Source organism: Eriocheir sinensis, chromosome 23 (assembly GCF_024679095.1).
Source record: "Eriocheir sinensis breed Jianghai 21 chromosome 23, ASM2467909v1, whole genome shotgun sequence".
NCBI lineage: Eukaryota > Metazoa > Arthropoda > Malacostraca > Decapoda > Varunidae > Eriocheir > Eriocheir sinensis.
This window is the reverse complement of record NC_066531.1, coordinates 19,123,725-19,145,566: the sequence shown is the minus strand read 5'-3', so window position 1 is coordinate 19,145,566 and position 21,842 is coordinate 19,123,725. Positions and strand designations below refer to the sequence as shown.

At 43.6% G+C, this 21,842-nt stretch overlaps 1 protein-coding gene across 6 annotated transcripts in view; it reads left to right on the top strand.

Moving 5' to 3' along the window:
* Positions 1-21,842, top strand: part of LOC127002534 (demethylmenaquinone methyltransferase-like) — a 213,657-nt gene that overhangs the window by 145,847 nt on the left and 45,968 nt on the right. For 5 of the 6 annotated variants that reach the window (XM_050868602.1, XM_050868603.1, XM_050868600.1 and 2 more), the window contains exon 3: positions 20,216-20,367. In XM_050868602.1, coding sequence (XP_050724559.1) covers positions 20,216-20,367 — 152 coding nt within the window. Of the gene's footprint in view, positions 1-8,903; positions 9,058-20,215; positions 20,368-21,842 lie in introns of those variants that run through there. The other variant, XM_050868605.1, reaches the window with a different exon arrangement.

Here is a 21,842-nt window from a genome sequence, read left to right as displayed (position 1 = left end):
GATGGTCGGCCCAGCCCGTTCTGGCGCAGGCGAGTGTTTATAGTGGCGCCATCTTGCATTGGCTCATGCTGCCCTCCCAGAGCTCATCTTTGATCCTAGAATCTAGAGTCCGGGTTGATAGGTGGTCTTCTGGACAGCATGTGGGTAGTTTTAAGCCACTCGGCGGCGGCTGAAAAATCCCAGCTTGGTGGCACCGGGCGGGGATTGAACTCGCGTCCTCCTGAACACGAGGCCGTTACTTTGACGACTCAGCCACCGCCTCCCCAATGCAAAATAATCGCTTAGTATTCGTATATGCAAAAAAAAGCCAAGTTTTCCTAAATGGAAAATAATAGTTTAGTATTCCTAAATGCAAAATAATAGCCTTAATTCCTAAATGCAAAATAATAGCTTAGTATTCCTTAATGCATAATAGCCTAGTTTTCTAATAGCCCAGGAGCATTGTTGAACCGGGAAAAAATGTAGAAAGCTGATTTTTTCAGGAAATCTATCTAGTAACACGGTACACAGTCCCCTAAAATCCAGGCTGTGGAAAATTCACAATCCAAGATGACCGCTGATGAGTCGACCAGACACCAGAAAGACACTAAAAATGTAATACCTTTGTTACTATTCATCAGAGAGAGATTATTTTGGGGTCTAATCCCATGTTTTTGTGGGCAAGGAGTATAAATATACCGTTCGAAATTCAATCCAAGCATTACTTTCAAAATAACCATGTGCTGTCTCAAGAAATTATTCTGCCAAATTGCTGAACTACCATAAGTAATCTGGTTCACAAAAAGGGCACAAGATTAAATTAACGAAATCCAATTTCAGTAGGATGCTAACCGCTACAAACTGTGAAACATACAATACATAGAAAGGCATATCCATACAGCATATATATCAAGAAGCAAATAATACAACAAAGAAACTATTGGTCCAGTCTGGCAGGTACCAAATGTGAGTACATTTATGTCATAATATTTACAACACAATTCTAGTTTCAACCCTCATCTGAATCTATGGATTGGCTGTTGTTACATGTCCTCCCAATACACGAGGAACACATCTCAGTGTAAAATAGCCCAGCTCTGTAACAACTGCATTTTTTCCACATCCTATTATGCACCCACATGAGATCATTCGCAACACCCGATCAGGTGGCACAGGTTGGTATGTTGCAACTGGAAGCAACCTTCCATCTTGTACTTTCCATCCCCATTCAGTAGGTGCCAGCTCATTTCCGGACCACTGCTGCACTGCTAAGTAGGCCCGATATGAATGATATTTGGTGGCAGCTGATGTTGGTGGCAGGCTCTCTAAGTTGACTCCACTTGAGTACACAGATTTTCTACCAACCTGCCTCATGTACAGTACATACCGAAGCATATCCAGAGAGGTGGACTGAACTGCCCCATACAGTTTTAGCAAAAATTGTTCTCCAACTCTTGCCACCTCTTCATGACTTGATGAAGGCTGATGAAACACATCCAACATTCCCCATTCGTTCCTGCCTTCAATAATGGACACTGCCTTCATCTTACCTACATCGTATAAGGCTGAAACAGTATCACAGCCTGTTATAGCATGTAGGAACAAGAGATTGGTTTTAAGGTTGGGACTGATGGCCTGTTGAATAGCATGTATGCTGTAAACTGATGGATCACGTTCAAACATCATGAAAATGTTCATATCTCTAGTTGCCTGGGCAGTGAGCATCACCAGCAAATCAGTATCCTTCCCAACAACTACAACTGGTCGTTCATGGTCACCAGCTGCTGCAGTCAGTGATGTGGCTACAACGAGATGATCTGCATCTGCAGTGCTCTGCTAACAGTTCACACCATTAGACTTAATTTTTCATGAGTATACCAATCAACCGCTGCTTGTTCTTACTGTTTGCCAGGAATGACGTTTGGGAGGTGGTAGGCACCATGTCCACCTCAAATATAATACCTGCAGATGCATTCTGGACTGCTCTCCTGTGTTGTTCTAGTGCTTTTGTTGATATGGTGCAATCGTATCCATCAAATATGATTGCTGAGCCCTTCCATAATAATTAAGAACATGTGTCACATAGGTGTCACACACCTTTCCATATGTAGCGTCACATGACCAAGTTACACTGTGTAAGAGGTGGCCACCATCAATAATGAATTGTAAGTTCTCGGGAATCTGTAACTGGCCATTCACCTTTGACTTCAGCATAATGGCAAGGACACTTTTGGTGTTTTTGCGCATCATCCCATGATGAAAAAGGGAGGAAGGGTGGGTCCCAAATTCATAACAAAGGAAATCCCGCATTTCATTATGATGCTTCATAATACATGTCACACGCATGAAAAGAACGGCTGCGTTGACTTCCACACTCTGTCCTCTTATAGAAACTTGAGATCTAGCGCTGCTGATTGACAAAACCCTGTCTTTTCGCTTCATTTTCTGATCAGCATAGTTGTGTCCTGTCATTGCTTCTGCTCCAGCTTTCCCCACTGTGTAGGATTCATCAGCATTTGGTGCAGTATTAGCAACTTTACCAGTAGAAATACAGACAAGAGATTCATACCCTTGATATGAGAACGGGGAATGTGTAGAAAGCCAATTAATGAAAGTTTCACAATCCTGACTGTCACGTGCTGTTCTGGATGGACGTAAATCAGCATGCTGGTCTGATGTGCTGTTATGAACACCACAGAAGTTTTCCAGTGCATTGCAGATAGGAACACATTTTGGAGTTACAAAGACCCATTTGGTCACAGTGCTATCAGTTATTCCCCTACCACGAGCCAGTTCACCAGATGTCTTCAATAATCTCATGAGTTCTTGCTCAATTATTTGGTCTGTAAAATTCCCATTCCAAAATGTATCACTTCTCCGTATTGTGAAGTAACCATGCTTGGGGAAATTTAGAAATTCAGTTTCACCCATGATTTCAGGTAGCCTCTTCATTGAGTCAAGATACAAACGTGATGATTTAGCATAAGCAGTATGGCCTGCTGCATGGAATATCGGGATCATTTACTCACAGCATGAAGATGCAAATGCCAGTCTTCTGTGCGCTCTGCTCTGATAAAGAGCATAATTACTTGCACCTGCTTTAAATACTGGATCCATAACTTGCCTGTACGACTTTGTCTAGCAGCATCTGCCATGAGATCATGTAAAATGTGAGTCAGCTGCTGAACTACCTCTTCATTCATAATGCTACTCATGTCACACTCCCTGGCAAGGAGCATTATTTGAACAGAGCAAAACTGACTGATATCCATCCCAATCAGACAACCTGGTGTCTGTAGTAAGATCCTCACAAGAGCAGCTGCTGTGAGTAAATGGGCACGAAGAGCTCTTGCATATGCATGCCCTGTCATCATATGATTCACTGTGTTTGGCGCATAGACTGTCTGCCACAGACTCTCCAAACCACTACCGCCCATTATGTAGCCAATAGATCCCATGAATGACATCAGAAGGTGAAACCCACCAAGCCTGACTATTGTGTTCTTGAGCTCAGGGAGGCCTTAACAGCTTTGATATACAGTGGCTGGTCAAATGTCAAGACACTTTCCCAAAAATGGTTGATGGCTGAGATGGAGCTTGGTTGATGAATGGAAGAATTTCTATCTTGCTTTTATGATTATTGTCCCCTGTGACTGCCACCTGCATGAATCCACTCCAGGAAGGACACTCTGCTGCAGGAATAGCTTGGGAAAAACTAGCAAACTATATACTATCCAGAGATTTAGCCAGGTTCAACAGGGCTGGGAGTGGTTGAGAGGGTTCAGGTGGGTCAGTTATGACTGACTTCAGTCCTGCAGATTTAGGTTTTTTGTATGGCTTTATGGGCACATGACTGAACTGTCCCATCTGAACTACAGATCTGATACTGGTGGACCTTTGTAGCAGAGATGAAACCTGATCTGTTGCTGCTGGGGTTACACATGCAATGCCACCCATGGTATGCCACGTGGCATGACATGTTAGAGTGCGAACATTTATATCTACATTGTCAAAAATAAAATTGACTAGATCTCCAGAAAGGTAAAAAAACTGTTCTCCTTTTGGTAAAAGGGCATCATATAGTCTTTGAACCTCCCTGTAGTTATCTGCAAAAGATAAACTACCGAGAAGATCAATGAGTTCACGTGACTCCAGTTTTCTATTAATATACACAGATATTCCTAGCAAAATTGGTGATATGAATGAACGAGGTCTGACAGCAGATATTATACTATGGGCAATAGCAGTGCGACGTCTTTCTGCTACTGCTCTGTCATTTGATTAAGTCTTGATTATCACTTCTAGGAGACGCCTTAAGCCCCAAATACACTGCCGAATTTTGGCCACGAACTTGACGCCGAATCGGTTCGTGAAAAAATTCGGCGACCGGTTCGCCGACATGACCAAGATTCTTACAGTTCGTGACCATTTGGCGACATGTCGGCGAATGCTCAAGACAATTCGGGGACAGTTCGGAGACATGTCGCCGACTATTCGGCGTCCAAGTCGCCGAGCTCAAAATCTGAAATGTTATTTTTTTTTTTTTTTTTGTCGCGGAATAACTGACGACAAGTCTCCGAATTGTCTTCGCATGTCCCCGAAGTGTCGGCGACATGTCGGGGACAGTTCTCCGACAGTGCCAAGATTTCTGACAGCTGATCATCTGATGCCCATGTGGCATACAAGAGCACGGGAATCCGCGCCTACCTCATGGACTACTACAACACCCGGGGAGCAGTGGCCTGGCAGGACAGAATTGTGGGCGAGTAAATACCATGTGTGGTAATATGTGTAGTAATATGTATGATAGTATGTGTAATAAAATGTATAAATGTGACTTGTTTTTGTTTTACTCTCCTACAAATATTTTAGAATGAATGAATGTTTACGTAATATCAGTAAACAAACCAGTAACTGAAAGAAGAAATAAATCTAAATAACTGAAAATGAAACAAAGGTTAAATAATGGCAGAATAATGATATTAAGAAATAAATAAAGAAAGAAATAGTAAATTAATTATGAAATAAATGAAAATGTTAGTTCCATACCTATTTTATATATTCATGATTCTTCTTGTTTTTCATATTTTCTTGTTTACTTTTTATTATTATAGTATTATTTTATTCCGTATATATATATATATATATATATATATATATATATATATATATATATTTATATATATATATATATATATATTGAGAGAGAGAGAGAGAGAGAGAGAGAGAGAGAGAGAGAGAGAGAGAGAGAGAGAGAATCCATAAATAGATATATAGATAGATAGACCCCCGTGTACACCTCCCACCGCGACCCGTTTGCCGTGTCGTGATTTATTCGCCGAATATTCGGGGACATGTCCCTGAATAGTCTTGGCCATTCGGCGACATGTCCAGCATACAACAAGGCCAGCATACAACAAGGCCAACATTATGCTCGGGTTCATAGCGAGGAAAATCGAGTGTAAAACACCAGACGTGATGCTATCCTTGTATAATTCCGTGGTAAGACCGCACCTCGAGTATGCAGTGCAGTTCTGGTCTCCCAATTACAGAAAGGACATTGCTTTACTGGAAAGGATTCAACGACGCGCCACAAAGATGATTCCAACCTTCAGGGCTCAACCGCACGAGGAACGACTCAAGCGACTCAATCTCTTTACATTGGAGAAAAGACGCCTACGAGGGGATATGATTCAAGTCTTCAAGTATCTAAAAAAGTTCAATAACGTCGATTACTCCAAATTCTTTGAACTGCAAACCAACTCAAGAACTAGAAATAACGGTTTACCCATTCGGTCGAGTCGATGTAACACAGACATTGGAAGGAGTTTCTTTTCAAACCGAGTCATCCGCCACTGGAACAATCTTCCCTTAGAAGTAGTAAATGCGAATACCATCAACTCCTTCAAATATAGAATCGACCGTCATTTCGCTGCGTCGGGAGTAAACTGAATAACGAGGGGCTTCCATCTGCTCCTCAATATCGAGGTGCTTTCATCTGCTCACCAAGCCCCAAGTGGCGGTCGAGCAGATTAAATCACCCAAGCGGGCGACCTCGTAATGAGCCAATAGGCTTTCTGTTGCCTGCATTTCCATGTTTCCATGTTTCCACCCACTCCTTCCCCTTCTCTTCATTCATCCCCTTCCTTGCCTTACCCATCTTCCCATTCACTCTCGTCCATCCATCCCCGTCCTTTGCAACTGCACCCATGAGGAACTAAATCAAAGATGTGCTGTTCGTCATATGCACTTTAAGGAAAAATTCTGAATAAAATGAAAAAGGGAAGAACCTACAATTGAAGGAACACCTCGGGAATGGCATGGCTTCACTTATATTACTGAAGACAAACTTATTTGAAAACCCTTCCCTTTGCAATCTTGAAACTGCTTGTTTCGAGGGTAAAGCCAAGATTATAGAAGTAAATGGTGGTTTAACAGCACATGTCGGCCCTAATTTTGACCCGAGCTCTGCCTGCGGGTGAGGAAGCTAGAGTGATGTGGCCTTGCAAAGGGGGGTAGGTTATCTCCCCCGCGCGTCGTGCGGCTGTGTCAGATACCTCTGTAATACGAGTATGGGAAAGTGGGGTAAGATGAACCGTAGGGTAAGATGAACCACCCCTTGCGATCACGTGATCACAGATTGCATCAAGCTCTAATGCTGCACAACCAAACCAGTAGTCACCACGTGTCTCTGGTAGCAGCGAGACGTTCCTGTGGAGAGTCTGTCAGTTTTTACAGCAAAAAATGTTTCTTCCATTGAAAAGTAAAATATTGGAAGCCGAGAATATCGTCAATTACTCTGGTATGTATTAGTCTTACTTTTGTTGCAAATTGCTGGTGATTAGTTTAGTATTTGATAATTCTTCTGTCCATGTTTTCGATGGTAACGGTTTGTATTAACATATTTACAAACGATTCATTCAAAATGGCCGCGGAGGGGTAAGATGAACCTTTAAGTTTGGGGACAGATGAACCATCAGTTCATCTTACCCATCATGTGTGAATGATTATTTTTAATCCTCATTGTAATCTATTTGATATCAGATGCCGCGAAAGTACATCAGAAAAACGGGCCGGGCCCCTGTACCCCTCGATGTGATGAAAAGGGCCTCCGCTGCATTCGACGATGGAAAAAAGAAGAAAGAAAGAAAAGAAAAGGGCCACAAAAATACTGACTGATACGCCAGTCCGGGATGAAGTAGCAGAGAGAGAAGAAAAATAGGCCACCAAGGCGAATAAAGAAATTGTGAAGAATTTGTTTGGTAAGAGACAGAAGTCAGCATCTATAATGCCACTTCGGATGATGATAGTGAGGACGATGCATGCGAGACCATGGATTCACTTACACAAGACTCTGATGACGATATATCGGATGACGAGTTAATGGAAGGCGGTTTCGTGGTAGTGAACATTCATAGCATGAAGGGAACCACACAAAGATATGTCGCAAGAGTCGACGTAATCGACGGTGATGAAATCGAGGGAGTTTTCATGAAGAGAATCCCGGGACACAGGCCCATTGAAAGCAAATAGGCCTTCATAATCGACCACAATGATGAAGCATCATTCGATAAAAAAGATATTTCGGTGACACTACCAGCTCCGAAAAACTTGTCTGGTAGTCTGCGAAAGTCGAACCAGTTTGTGTTCCCATGTGACTTGGGAAGATTCAATCTCTCGTAGGCCTGTTGATGGACATAAGTGCATTTTGCTAAATTTTCAAAAGGATGTATATGTACTATTGATACATAAAAAAATGTGTAATATCCTCTTTTATAGGCTTTAAAAAGGTGAAAGCCTTATCAGGAGAATATCAATTTTGTTTATGGTTAAAGGTAAATGACAGCTGCTCAAATGAACACTGACAGAGACAGGGTCACGTTACCAGGGAAGACCCCAGGTCGAAAAATCTAAAAAGTGGTTCATCTTACCCCACTTTACCCTAACTAGGAGCTCCGAGCCAAAAAATATATTCAGTCCTCAGTCACACACACACACACACACACACACACACACACACACACACACACACACACACACAAACGTACAGGGTAATTCAAGCAAACATATCTAAATTGAAAATGACCGTATCTCGCTTATTTCCAAAGTCAAGTTTTTTATTAACAATCGGCAGCGGACGGGAAAAAAAATTGATAACCCGACGGGCCTGACGTGTGGGGTGGGCAGTGGAGAGAGAGAGAGAGAGAGAGAGAGAGCAAATCATCAGTCTACTGACCTGTATGTCCTCACTAAACTGAGGGAAATCACGAAAGGTAGGTCTAATAATATATGAAGAGTAACGAGCCTCCATTATGGGAGGTAAGGTTGCATATGACTTGCGCTACACTGTCGTGCCATCCTGACAAGATGTTGCATCACTTCCCTCCACTAGTGGTGGCAGCGCTCCACACGTAGGCACGAAGCAAGCACTTAACGGGCATGAGTAAATCTTGTGTTTACACTTGTAATATTTGCTTTGTTTTGTGTATGCAGCTCAGCGTTTAAGGAAGTAATTGTTTTGAATCCTCGTAATCTTCATTTTCAAGAAAATAAAAATGTATAAGAAATGCATTGTAATTCTCAGACAACGACGTTGTTTGTTAACGCGCATCGGATCCGGGGACGAGTAGGTTTCATTGCTTGTTTCTCCAACAGAAGTTCAGTCATCTATAGGCGATGGAAAGTTTTCAAATTCCGCCATAATCAACTTTACTTTTTAACTCTTAGCGGGTGATATTTTCTCAAATAGTCTCCAAAGCAAATACCCTTCACTCATCGTTAATCAAGTCATACTGAGTATACTATTCTGAGTAGACCTCAGGTAACCTTGTCCCAGGAATCTACCCCAACGGCCGGTGGCAACACTGCAGGGTGGCGCACGGCTGCCTGAGGTGACGGAGCTCACATATGAGGAGTCCGGCGGTAGTGGCGCATGCCCTGTTATAAGTGTAACCATCACGTACCCTTTGAGGCTCCTAAATACTCTTCCGAACGCATGTGACCAGTTGTTGTGTCGCGTGTAACCTAGACTGACGCAGCGACGGAGGGGCAGCCTGAGGGACCGAACACCGATTCCTGGTAAGTACTTCCGTGGGTTGCCTCGTAGCAGCACAAGAGGTTTGTACTGATGTTTCTGGAATAAGAAAGTGAAAGGATTGTATCACCTACAAGAGTACTTCCTTCCGTGTATAGTTATGTGAGCTCGTAAATTCCACCGTCGGTTACGACAGAAACGGCAAATCGTGTATACTGCCCTTTTCCCCCCCCACCCCCTTTTCGTTGCTTTTTTACATAGCTCAAATGGCAATTAGCACTACCCCAACTACCATCCCCTCCCTGTCTTTGGCTTTACAGTGCCTAAAGTCAGGGATCTCCATGACCAATAACCCAGGAAAACTACTGTTGTACAATCGTGGTACACAAGTGTTGACACACTGTCCACTGAGTTTCGTTCACCGGCCCCGATTTTAAAATATATACACCGCATGGAAAGAGGCTAATGTTCAGATATGTCACTACATACACTCTCCATAATTTATTATATATGAATTTGTCAGTTGTGCACACTGATAACAAGTTTGTAATTTGTGGAGGAAAATGTCTCTTTTTACATTTCGTTCAAATTTAGTCAAGGACAGCTAAAGTTGTTTACAAGGCTATTATGCATTTGAATAAATGTTGTATTCATTCCTGCAACGTCCTCCCTAAGAAAATACGAAGAAAACATTGATAACTTGCACAAATATTCTGATATGATCTAAAAATATATAATGATGAAACCATTTAACTCTCGCTTGACAATGTTATGTAATGACGTCATCGACCATGCCAGCCGGCGCATTTAGGAAACTAGTAGGCTATTGTGAATTGAATTACAAAGCTATTATTTTGCATTTAAGAATACTAAGCGATTCGTTTGCATTTATGAAACTAAGCCATTACTTTGCATTTACGAATACTAAGTTATTATTATGCATTTAAGAAAACTGCTATTATTTTGCAGTAACTTTTTTTGGTCAATTTACGGTTTCACCCAACCAACGATTTTCTCACGTGGTTCATGTTTTTCTAGTGATAGATGTAGAGAATTCCGTGATTTTGTTCCTCATTTCCGTCGCAAATGTCTACTTTTCGAGTTATGCCTCTTTTCAAGTTATGCCTATCCCCTTCCCTAAACGATCTTGGGGGACCTGTGGGAACACGGGGTTTTTGGGTGGGGGAGCATGAAATCGACTAATATGCATTTTAAATGAGGTCGAGAAATCAACAGAATCGCATTAGAACACCAGTGAAAAGGCATAGCCTACATTTGTTTTAGTTGGAGCGGGGAAGCGGCCATTGTGATGTAAGCAGTGTTGCCAACGATCCGCTATGGGTGAACATCCCATCCTGATCTGCGCATGCGCGGACTTTGTTTACATACACAGGGCGGATTATTTTCGGCACGGTACCGTGTCTTTTCTCGCTTACTTATTGTGATCTGTCCCACCCGAGTTTATATTTGTTTTTTTATGAAAGTAAATGATGACGTATGTTTTGAAATTGGAAAATGCGTGAAATATGAAAGTTGATTCCTGCACCTCTTGTATGTCAGCAAATGTGATAAATGAGATAACCTGCACCCCTTGTATGTCGGTAAATGTGATAAATAAGATAACCTGCACCACTTGTAGGGGGAGGTGGGGCAAAATGGCATGGGTGGGTAATATGGACCACCCCGTTTTCTGTGTTTTTAGCTTCTGCCAGCTATTGATAATGATATGGACTTACTCCTCGGCTCATTAGTCAGCTGTGACATCGGGGCAAGTTTGGACGCCGTCGTTTGTTTGTGTGTGAAAAATCCCAGAATATTTTATCACCAGCTGATCTATTGGTAAGGGTCTGATAAAATCGTGTTTATAGGAGTACTGTGACTCATAATTTCATGTGTTATTGCATGATTCTTTGGTATTACTCTGTGCATGAGTCTGACTACTGAAACATTTTTCTGCACCGCCATTGTTCCGCTGAGATTGTTGTTAACATTTTCATTGCCCTTGGGGCAAAACGGCCCACTTAACAATAATAATTATTTTTTGCTGCTAACTAACTCACAACTTCAGTGAACAAAGATAAGGACAAAGTGTTCTCTGTTTCTTTTATATGAATATTAATTTTATGTTCAGGAAGGTAATGTCACTTTTCGTTTGTGAGTTAATGTTGTTCATGCTATTGAGCAAAATAACAATTATTTTTGTAATGCATTAAGAACTTTTATGTTCAGAAAGGTAATTTCACTTTAACTTGTGAGTAGTTTCATGAGAGTTCATTGGTGTTCATGCTATTGAGCCACAGATCATTTATTTTTGTAATGGAATAAGAACTTGATGTTCAGGAAGGTAATATCACTTTTCATTTGGAATTCATTGTTGTTCATGCTACTGAGCCTAAGAGCAATTGTTTTCTAATGGAATAAGAACTAGATTATTTTAGTTTTGTTAAGTAATCTTTCTAATGTGATTATCTGTCAAAACGTATGTTTGGCATGTTACCAAGCATTTCCATATGAGGTCCATTTTGCCCCATAAGTGAGGTCCGTTTTGCCCCGACCGTTGTACAAAATGGTCCACTTGTGGCTATTTTATTTTTTTAATTCATGAGTAAAGGATCCAAAGTAGTTCTTCCAAAGAGAGTTTATTTTGTTTAATGATGAATAAAGATTGCAAAAACACCAGCTATCTCTGAATATACTACAAAATTGATGCAAAATCTGGAGTGAAACCTTAAGGGTGCCGTTTTGCCCCACCTTCCCCTGTGTCGGTAAATGTGATAAGTGAGATAACCTGCACCCCTTGTACGTCGGTAAATGTGATTGGTGAGATAACCTGCACCCCCTGTACGTCGGTAAATGTGATAAATGTGATAACCTATACCCCTTGTATGTCGGTAAATGTAATAAATGTGATAACCTATACCCCTTGTATGTCGGTAAATGTAATAAATGTGATAACCTATACCCCTTGTATGTCGGTAAATGTGATAAATGTGATAACCCTTGAATGTCATCCTGGAATTTGGCCATTCTCTCATAAAACTAGCATGCTGTATTGCCGCCATCTTGCCTGGACAAACTAATATCAACACTCTGTGATAGTAAACATTGGGTTCTGCGCATGCGCAGATCAGGATCGGATAGACTAAAATACATTGATGAGATTTATCGCCACGCCGGGCTGCCCACAACATTTCCTCCCGTCACTCCAGAAACACAGGTGAGGACCGCGAACTTGTTTTCCACTGGAATACCTCAGATTTGCTACACTTTTTTGTGCTGTCTGTAGCGCCGGTAGGGCTTTTTGAGGGGCGTTATAGACGGCCCCAGCCTGTTAGTGGCGCAAGCTAATTTTATTTATGGTGGCTGGCGTGATGTATGACTTGCTTGGCCCATGATGCCTCCCGGTGCTCCTCTTGACCGAAGTTGCTGAAGTTAAGGTTGATTGAAGATCCGGACAGCATGCCAAGTACCTTCCCACCCCTCAACTTAACCACAGCCTCTTTGACCTCAACCAGAGAGGATGAACTTTCGTCAATGGGTGGGTCAGCATCCACCACTTGTAACCCAGCAACTGGAAGCTGCCGACGTGGAGAGTCCACCATGTACAGCTGCTCAAAGTTCTCAGCCCAACGTGCCCTCTGCCCATTCACGTAAGACACGAGGCAGCCGTCAGCTGTTCGGATAGTGCTCACCTAATAAGAGGGAGACTTGGAGCGGAGCATCTTCACGGCTCGATAAGCAGGTCGGGGGTCATTCGCATTTAAATGGCCCTCGACATCCTCAGCGAGACTCCTGACATACCTCTCCTTGTCTCTCCTCAGGAGAGCTCTAGTCCTACGCGACAGAGCCCTGTATTGGTCCCGCTTCCCAGCAAGTCTGGCAGCGCGACTCTCCTCAATATTATCCAACGTCTCCACCGAGGCAAAGGCACTCCTAGATCTCGGGCGCTCTCCAGTGCACTCCTCGGCATCTTGCAGAGTCTTACGTTTGAAGGTATTCCACAGTTCTACAGGGTCTTCCAGGGTGCTGAGCACATCGAACCGATTTGAGACCGTCACTGCATACTCCTGAGCACATGCCAGGTCCTTCAGCCTCTCGAGATGGAACACAGTAGTGTTGCATCTCGAGATTCTTTTTGACCTAACATGAAGCTTGAGTGTTGCAACAACAAGCCTATGGTCAGTTGCAAAGAACGCAGCACTCCGGTAAACCCTGCAGTTCTGAAGGATCCTCCAACGAGTATTTACGAGAATGTGGTCGATCTCCTTAGCTACACCTCCGGCATCGCTATATCAAGTCCAGCGGTGCAGCTCTGGTCTCTGGTACCAGGAACCCGCAATTCTCAACTTTCTGGATTTTGCAAAATTCAGGAGGAGAGAGCTGTTGATGTTCCTGGTACATTTGCGGAAACGAGTTCCTCTTCCTGTTCCTGTGGTAAGCCTTCCCTCCAACCGGCAACGTCGCAGTAGTGCTACTCAAGTGTTGTTGTGAATAAACGATGTTCGTCGTGTTCGGCTGTGAGTAGCGGAGAGGTTCACTGCTATTCAGGAAGTGTAAGGGAGGCTTTATCCATAATTAAGAGGTGGAAATAAATGTAGCATGTGTATGTAACACATGTTAAACCACTACAAAATAATAACACCAGAGAGAAGACGAGGCGTATTATCAAGAGTCGAGACTTTGATGTTCCGCTCCTTCATCAGCATTCACGTGTAAACGTGTGCACACACTCTCTCTCTCTCTCTCTCTCTCTCTCTCTCTCTCTCTCTCTCTCTCTCTCTCGATGGAAATCCGATATAATTTTCTCACTTTCTAAGAAATCCGGCCACCTGTTATTAACCAGTCTCTCACATACCTTCGCAACCACACTAGTGAGTGATACCGGTCTGTAATTTAATGGGTCCGCTCTCTTGCCTCCCTTAAAAATCGGTACCGTACTATGTTTGCTCTCTTCCAATCTTGTGGTACCTTTTCTTCACTCAGAGAGGCACTCATTATGGAGTGCAGGTTCTCTGCAAGTTGATCACTACATTCTTTCAAGATCCACCCTGATACTCCATCCGGCCCCGTCGCCTTTCTTACATCCAATTTGTTCAAACTTTCTTTGACCTCCTGCACCGTTAACTGAATCTCTTGCATAACCTTTCCTTGTTCTTGGCCCGGGGGTTGTACAAATTCTTCTTTTGTGAACATTCTATGGAAGCTGTTATTCATCACCTCTGCCATCTTTGCTGGGTCCTCATATGTGGTTTCATCCATTTTCAGTTTATCGATTTTTTTCTATTCTTTAATTGGCGTTCACACGTCTATAAAATAGTTTGGGTAGGTCTTTTCCCTGGTCGATTATATCTTTTCATATTTCCTTTTTCTTCTCTTCTAATCTTTGTATATTCATTCCTTGCTTGTTTGAAATCGTTCCACGAGTTAATTCTTCTTCGTCTCCTCCATCCTTTCCAAGCTTCCTCTTTTCTCTTTCTAATTATCTCGGATCTCTTGTTAAACCACCTTTTTACCAACATCCTTTTTGGTTACCTTGGGGACATATCTATTTTCGGCTTCCTTGTATAGCTTTAAAAACGCCTCCCACTTATCCTGTGTACTCTTGGCTTTGAACAGCCCACTCCAATTTGCATTTTCAAAAAAGGTTCTCATGCTAACAAAGTCACAGTAGTTGCTTCTCCCAATTTTGTGATTTTCTTTTCGGTCAATCGTTTTATTTTCTGATACTTCAAAGTCCACAACCTCATGGTCACTCTTCGCTATTGGACAATCTACGTTAAGATTTTCTATTATTTCCGGCGCCTTACTAAATATATACCAGGTCTAGTCTTGATGCCTCGCCTTCTTTCCCGAATCTGGTATGTTCCTTGATCCACTGAGTCAGCACATGTTCCACTGCCAGTCGCAGGAGTCTTCCTCCCCACGACTCGTCTGCTCCCTGCGTCTCCCAATCCTCCCATTCCACCTCCATGCAGTTGAAATCACCCATTATAAGTATTCTCTCACACGCCCTCAACATTTCATCCTTGCAACTCACCGTCTCTTGTATCATTTGTTTATATTCCCGCAACCCCATACGCTTGTTCATGGGGGCACATACCCTACTACATAATGCCTCCTTCTTCCTTCAGCACCCACAATTTTCACTTTCAACACCTCTGTCAAGCCTTCACCCTCAATTACCTCCTCCACCCTAATGCCTTTTTTAACCATTAACATCATACCTCCTCCCTGTTTTATCTTTCTGTCTCTCCTCCATATGTTGTTTGCACCTTCTCCAATCCCCACCACCTCAATTGAGTCACAACTTAGTTTCCGTCAGCCCCACAATATCAGGTTCTTTGTCTCTCAAATAGTCGTTAATTCTATCTACGATGAAACTATTCCATTAATATTCGTATATGTCACTTTCCACCCTTTCTCCTTTTCTGTTAGTTTTATTCCCTTCTTCCTCTCGACCCTATGAACTACTTTCTCACTTTCATATCCATTACTCTCCAAAAAGATTCCTCTTCTCTTCTTGCGATCTCTTCTCATTTAAATCACGAACCTCACCTCTAAAGGCGGCTTTACACCTGGCAATTCGCGGCTGGCAATACAGGCGCGGCAGCATTTTTGGTCTGGGTCTGGGTCTGGGAGCTCTTCTCGCGGCAAGTTCTCTGCAGCTGAGCGTGTCCGTCTTGTATTGCCGACTGGCGGCCAGGTAAACAACATGTCGGCGCCAATAAAACAAGAAATGACAGATGCAGATAACAATATTTGGAGCCGGGAGGCCGAGGTGGCATTGCTAGAGGAAGTGAGACAGCATCGACACTTGTGGGACCCACAAGATAAGCTCTACAAGAAGCAGAGTCTGCGCAAAACAACTTTTGATGGAGTGGCAGCAACATTGCGGGAAATGTTTATCTCTTTGCGAGATATCGAAGGAGGTATAAGGAACGGTTATTTTCGTGTATTATATAATCACACTATGTAATGCCTGGGAGTTGGGATGGCATGTTCCTCCCTTCTCCTTTGTTGTTAAATGCAACAATAAACAATCAGTCAATCAATCAATACTACTTATGATAAAACTCGTTTACTAAAGTATTTCTACAATATTAGGCTGATGGACCAAACTCATTGTGGTTTTAAGATATGGTAGTAGCCTTTTGGGGTGTCTGGGGTGAATTCATGCCCTTGCATTTACTAGCAGTTTACGTCTTGATGCTCCCGGCGGCTCCTCCCACGTGTGAAGGTACTTTCTCCCGAGAGCACCCAGACGGTCTAGCCGCTAGATCGTCGCGGCTGTATTGCCGGCCAGGAATTGCCACGTGTAAAGTGTGTGTGTGTGTGTGTGTGTGTGTGTGTGTGTGTGTGTAATTCACCACGACCTGATCACGAGTTGGACTCGTAATCGCCAGCAGCAGGTACCCTCCCAACATGAGCAAGTGCTCTTTATCGTCGATCTATGGGTACTGCCAGTACCTCACACACCACACACCCCATCCCCTTTGCTCAAGGGGGGATAGTAACCACTCCTAGTCAACGGAAAGAATCCGGCCTGAGCGGGCTCGAACCGTCGCCCTGTCAGACCGTGAAGCCTGTGTGTGTGTGTGTGTGTGTGTGTGTGTGTGAGAGAGAGAGAGAGAGAGAGAGAGAGAGAGAGAGAGAGAGAGAGAGAGAGAGAGAGAGAGAGAGCAACTTCAGCTGGCCGTGCAATAAGCCGGAGAGCCTTACTGCACCCACACCTCACTATCACCTGCCATCCTCGTCCATGTAGCTATCCAGTCTACTCTTAAACCAAGCTATCGTCGATGCACTAACTATGTGATTGCTTAGTCTATTCCATTCCAGAGAGAGAGAGAGAGAGAGAGAGAGAGAGAGAGAGAGAGAGAGAGAGGCGGGCCACACCTGTCATGGAGGTGGGCGGAGCTTGAGAGCCAGCCGTCAAATCAGCGAGGAGTGCGGCGCAGGGCTAGAAAACCGTACCTACCTTCGTAAATATATAAAGGATGTATAAAGGAATTGTAATGTACTGTAGTCATGCCCTGCCTGTGATTCTCCCGTCTCTTCCCTGCTGCAGGATAATGTCTGAGGGCGGCAGTCGGGGCGACGTGGCAATGAGGGCGAACGAGAACGTCCACAGGTCGGGGGTCACGCCGGAGGAGATGGCGGCCGGCTACGACGAGTGGTCCGAGAACTACGAGGAGAGAGAGAGAGAGAGAGAGAGAGAGAGAGAGAGAGAGAGAGAGAGAGAGAGAGAGAGAGAGAGAGAGATTTACATAAATTTACATAGAAAATCAGACCACACAGACCCCATGGTCCAGACTAGGTGGTCTGTCCTTAAACCTAAGTGATTTTACATTAATCAGATGGCTCCAAAACGTTGCTTTTCTTCTCTAGTTAATATTAAGTTCAAGGAAGTGACGGTCGAGCTTGTTTTTAAAGGAGTCAATCGTGTTACACTGGACCACTGATGGTGGAGCTTATTCCATTCTCGCACTACAACGTTGGTGAAGAAAAATTTGGTGCAGTCTGAATTTACTTGTCTACATTTGAGTTTTGTGCCATTGTTCCTCGTTCGCAAAGTGTCATCGATCATAAACAATTTTGTTCTGTCTACATTCGTGAAACCATTAAGTATTTTAAAACATTCGATCAGTTTTCCTCGGAGGCGACGTTTCTCAAGAGAGAACATGTTAAGGGTGGAAAGCCTTTCTTCGTAAGATTTGTTGCGCAAGGAAGGGATCATTTTTGTTGCTCGACGCTGAACACCTTCTAGTTTAGCAATGTCCTTTGCATGGTGGGGAGACCAAAACTGTACCGCATATTCCAAGTGGGGTCTGACTAAACTATTGTAGAGCGGAAGTATTACATCTTTATTCTTGAATAAAAAGTTTCTTTTAATGAAGCCCAACATTCTGTTCGCTTTATTTGCTGCATCGATGCATTGATGTGAGAATTTGAGGTTTGACGCGATTTTAATCCCCAGGTCCTTAACGCACTGAACGCTTGTGAGTTTAACGCCGTGTATTTCGTAATCGAACTTCTTATTTTTTGTTCCAACTTGAAGGACCTGGCACTTGTCTACGTTAAAGGGCATCTCCCATTTATCAGACCAAGCTGAAATTTTGTGCAAATCCTCTTGGAGGCTTTGCCTGTCTTCGTCAGTAAGAACCGAGTTACCAATCTTTGTGTCGTCTGCAAATTTACCAATGCGATTATTGAGTCCAACATCCACGTCGTTGATGTAAATAATGAAGAGCACTGGGCCAAGAACCGAGCCCTGAGGGACGCCACTAGTGACCGGCGCCCACTCTGAGTTAAATCCGTCAATCACAACTCTTTGTTGTCTGTTGCTCAACCAATTCGCGATCCATTTTTTTACTTGACCGTCAATGCCTATTTGCTTTAATTTATAAAGTAATTTATGATGTGGGACTTTATCAAACGCTTTCTTGAAATCAAGATAGACTACGTCCACTGATTTGGTTACGTCATAAATTGAGAAGAGACCGTTATAAAAGGTCAGTAGGTTTGACAGGCAGGATCTTTTGTTACGGAAGCCATGTTGTGAATCCCCAATTAATGAGTGGCTTTCGAGGTAACTCACAAAATATGTCTCTAATTATGCTCTCGAGTAGCTTACCTACAATTGAAGTTAGACTAATGGGTCGGTAGTTACCTGGTATTTTTTTGTCTCCTTTCTTAAAAATCGGTGTCACGTTAGCCTTTTTCCAATCCGAAGGGACGATGCCTTGTCGCAAGGACATATTGAATACGGTAGTGAGGGAGGAGAGTATTTCGCTCTTTGTTTCTTTAAGCAGTATAGGATATACTTTGTCGGGTCCTGGACTTTTATTTGTTTTAAGTGAATGGAGAGCTTTAAGGACTTCATCGGTTGTTATTTCAAAATTAGGCAATGCATGCTCGAGATTTACAATAGTACTGGTGTTGGTGGGAGCGAGAGGAAGACTGTTAGTATTAAACACCGAGGGTCGTTATAACAAGGTCGAGTATATTATTTTGTCGAGTTGGCTCAGAAACCATTTGGCTTAGATAATTTTCTTCTAGAAATTCGATCATTCTATGTGACTCGCCTTCTGTACCTGACAGTGTCGCCCAGTCGATATGGGGGAGGTTAAAGTCTCCTAATATCAGTGAGTCGTTGTTATTAAGTGACTGCCTTAAGACGCTGTACATTTCAAGGTCGTCATCGAGTGATTGCCCGGGAGGTCTGTAGGTGACAGATATATTTAAATTGACTTTTGCAATGTTTACTCGCACGCACAAATGTTCAACGTTACTGTTCCCCGGTGTTTTGTTAGTGGGTTGCAAATAGCTTTTGACATAAAGGGCGACGCCACCGCCTCTACGGTTTACACGATCTTTGTTGAAGAGTCTGTAGCCATCTATGTTGTATTCGGAACTTAAATCAATATTTGTGGTGTCGATAAATGTTTCGGTTATAGCAATTATGTCAAAATTTTCTGTTAGAGCAAGACATCTCAGTTCATCAAATTTGTTCCTTAGGCTACGCGCATTGAAACTAAGGATTTTTAAGTTATCTAGAGGCTTGGTAATAGAGGTGGTGGTACTTGCGGGATCACGGTTACGGGTTTGTTGCGATGCACGGCGTCTATTTACACGGGTGGGGTGGGGGGACGTGGCTGTGACTCGTTTTTTGCTCGGATGACACGTACTGCGTCGTTGAGGAGCCTTCCGAATCTGGCTGCCCCGATGGGAGAAAGGTGCAATCCGTCCCTGTGGAAGAGCTCACTTTGTCCATAGAAATTGTCCCATGCGTTTAAGAACTCCACGTCAAGCTCCCTACAAAGAGTCTGTAAGCGGTTGTTTAGGCTGAAGGCCTTACTGAAAAAGTCGCCCTCCGCCCAAGTCCGTGGTAGAACTCCTGAAATCAAAATGTTAGGGGATTTAGACTTATACTGCTGGATGAGCCTACGGTACTTCTCCAGGAGTTCTTCAGACCGGGTCGTGGTGCGAGAGAGAGAGAGAGAGAGAGAGAGAGAGAGAGAGAGAGAGAGAGAGAGAGAGAGAGAGAGAGAGAGATGCCTTCAGTACCAAGTGCCTACGCAGAATCATGGGGTATCGCTGGAATGATTTTGCGTTATACCGGCGACTACTCCGTGAGGTCCGGGAGTGAAGTGATGCGGCCCCTGGGGTACGCACCTGTAATCACCCGCTTCCCCGTCCCCTTAGATGATCTGGAAAGGCGGGTACCGTGGCCCCGCCATCACGCTGGAGGAGGCGCTGCGTTGGGTACCCCCGGAGCGGCGAGCCAAGGCCAGGGTGCTGGACGTGGCCGCCGGGACGGGCTGCGTGGGCCGCGAACTCCACCGGGAAGGCTTCAGGTGGGTGCCGCAGGGCCGCAGACAGGGGGATGTCCGGTCACCATACTTAAATATCCTCCAGTCCACTGCCTTCTGCCTGCCAGTGCCTCAGCCTCAACACGAGTCCAACGCCAAGAGATGAAGACGATGTGTTGGAAATTACAGCAGCTTGTGTAGAGGCAGGGCCGCTGGGTGGGAACTGGGAGCGGGTAGGAGCGGCATTACTATAGTCCATCGACTCTAACTTAAAATGGAGCCCTGTGGCTTGGCCCGGGGAAACCCCCATTGTTTACAGATCTAGCGATGACCTGCGCATGACGTTTTGTCTCACTGTTAGTCTGTACGTTATCTATTTATGGAATTTACATACATTCATAATACGACTGCGTGGTGTTATGAATGGCTTGGGATTAGAGGGATTGATTGATTGATTGATTTAGAGTTTCTTTAATGGCGCCGCAACATCTTGGTCATATGGCACCGGGGTAATAAAATGGAAGGCAAATAATTAAAATAATCTAAGGGTGATAAATATTATTAGGAAGATAGTTTTGAAATGGTCCATTCAGATATAGCACTAGTTTAAAATATAATAAAATGTTTATTAAAAATGCATTAGTGAAATACAAATAACTTTCTATGAAGAGACCCTACAAGAGATGGAGGATGCCCATCTCCTGCAGATACCCTATGACGTCATGTCCAGGGGTGAGCGCCTTTTCTCCCAGCATTAGGGAAAGGGAAACATTCTCATGTACATCACAACACCGGGAGAGGTACTGCTCTCGCAGATCGGGCCGACAGTTCAAGCCAACTATGAGTATCGTCTGAGCTCAAATAAGCCTCGGAGGGTACTTAAATACTTCGATCATCGGTTCCCAAACCGAAACAGAATCAACTTATTCACTGCCTGAAGACTAACCATATTTACCATGAAAGGAATAACAATAGTGAAGTGTTTCCTTTCATGAAATAATAACTAATTGTTCTTGCTGAATTACAATTAAAGAGCAAGGATTATTTAATTTAACCGATGGAAACAGAGAGGAAAGCCACGCCATCTGGCGAGATAAATTCAAAATATCGCTTCAGACCCACGTGGTTGGTTTTCTCTCACTCCACCACCGGCCTTCACAAAGTAAAGACCAAGGCACCGCAGCCCACCCATTAACTCGGACGCAGTGTGCCTTCTGTTACCTGACTCGAGGGATACTACACCCGGCAACGAGACTTCAGAGACAACAGTATCTTTTGAAACCCGCTTCTCAGCTAAGTGCCCCCAGCAGTTATTTGAGACAGATAGATTTTTACTACACGGATCCGGTAGGATTATTATTTGTTCGGCTGTCTGGAGGTGCTTGTTGGATACCTTCACCACCTAATAGCTGGTAAGCACTTGTTTCTTTGGGATTGTCTGACGGGTGTGTTATTCACTTTGCGAGTGACCTAACTGTTGGGTAGGGTAAATTTACTGATTCCCAACAACTACTACTAAT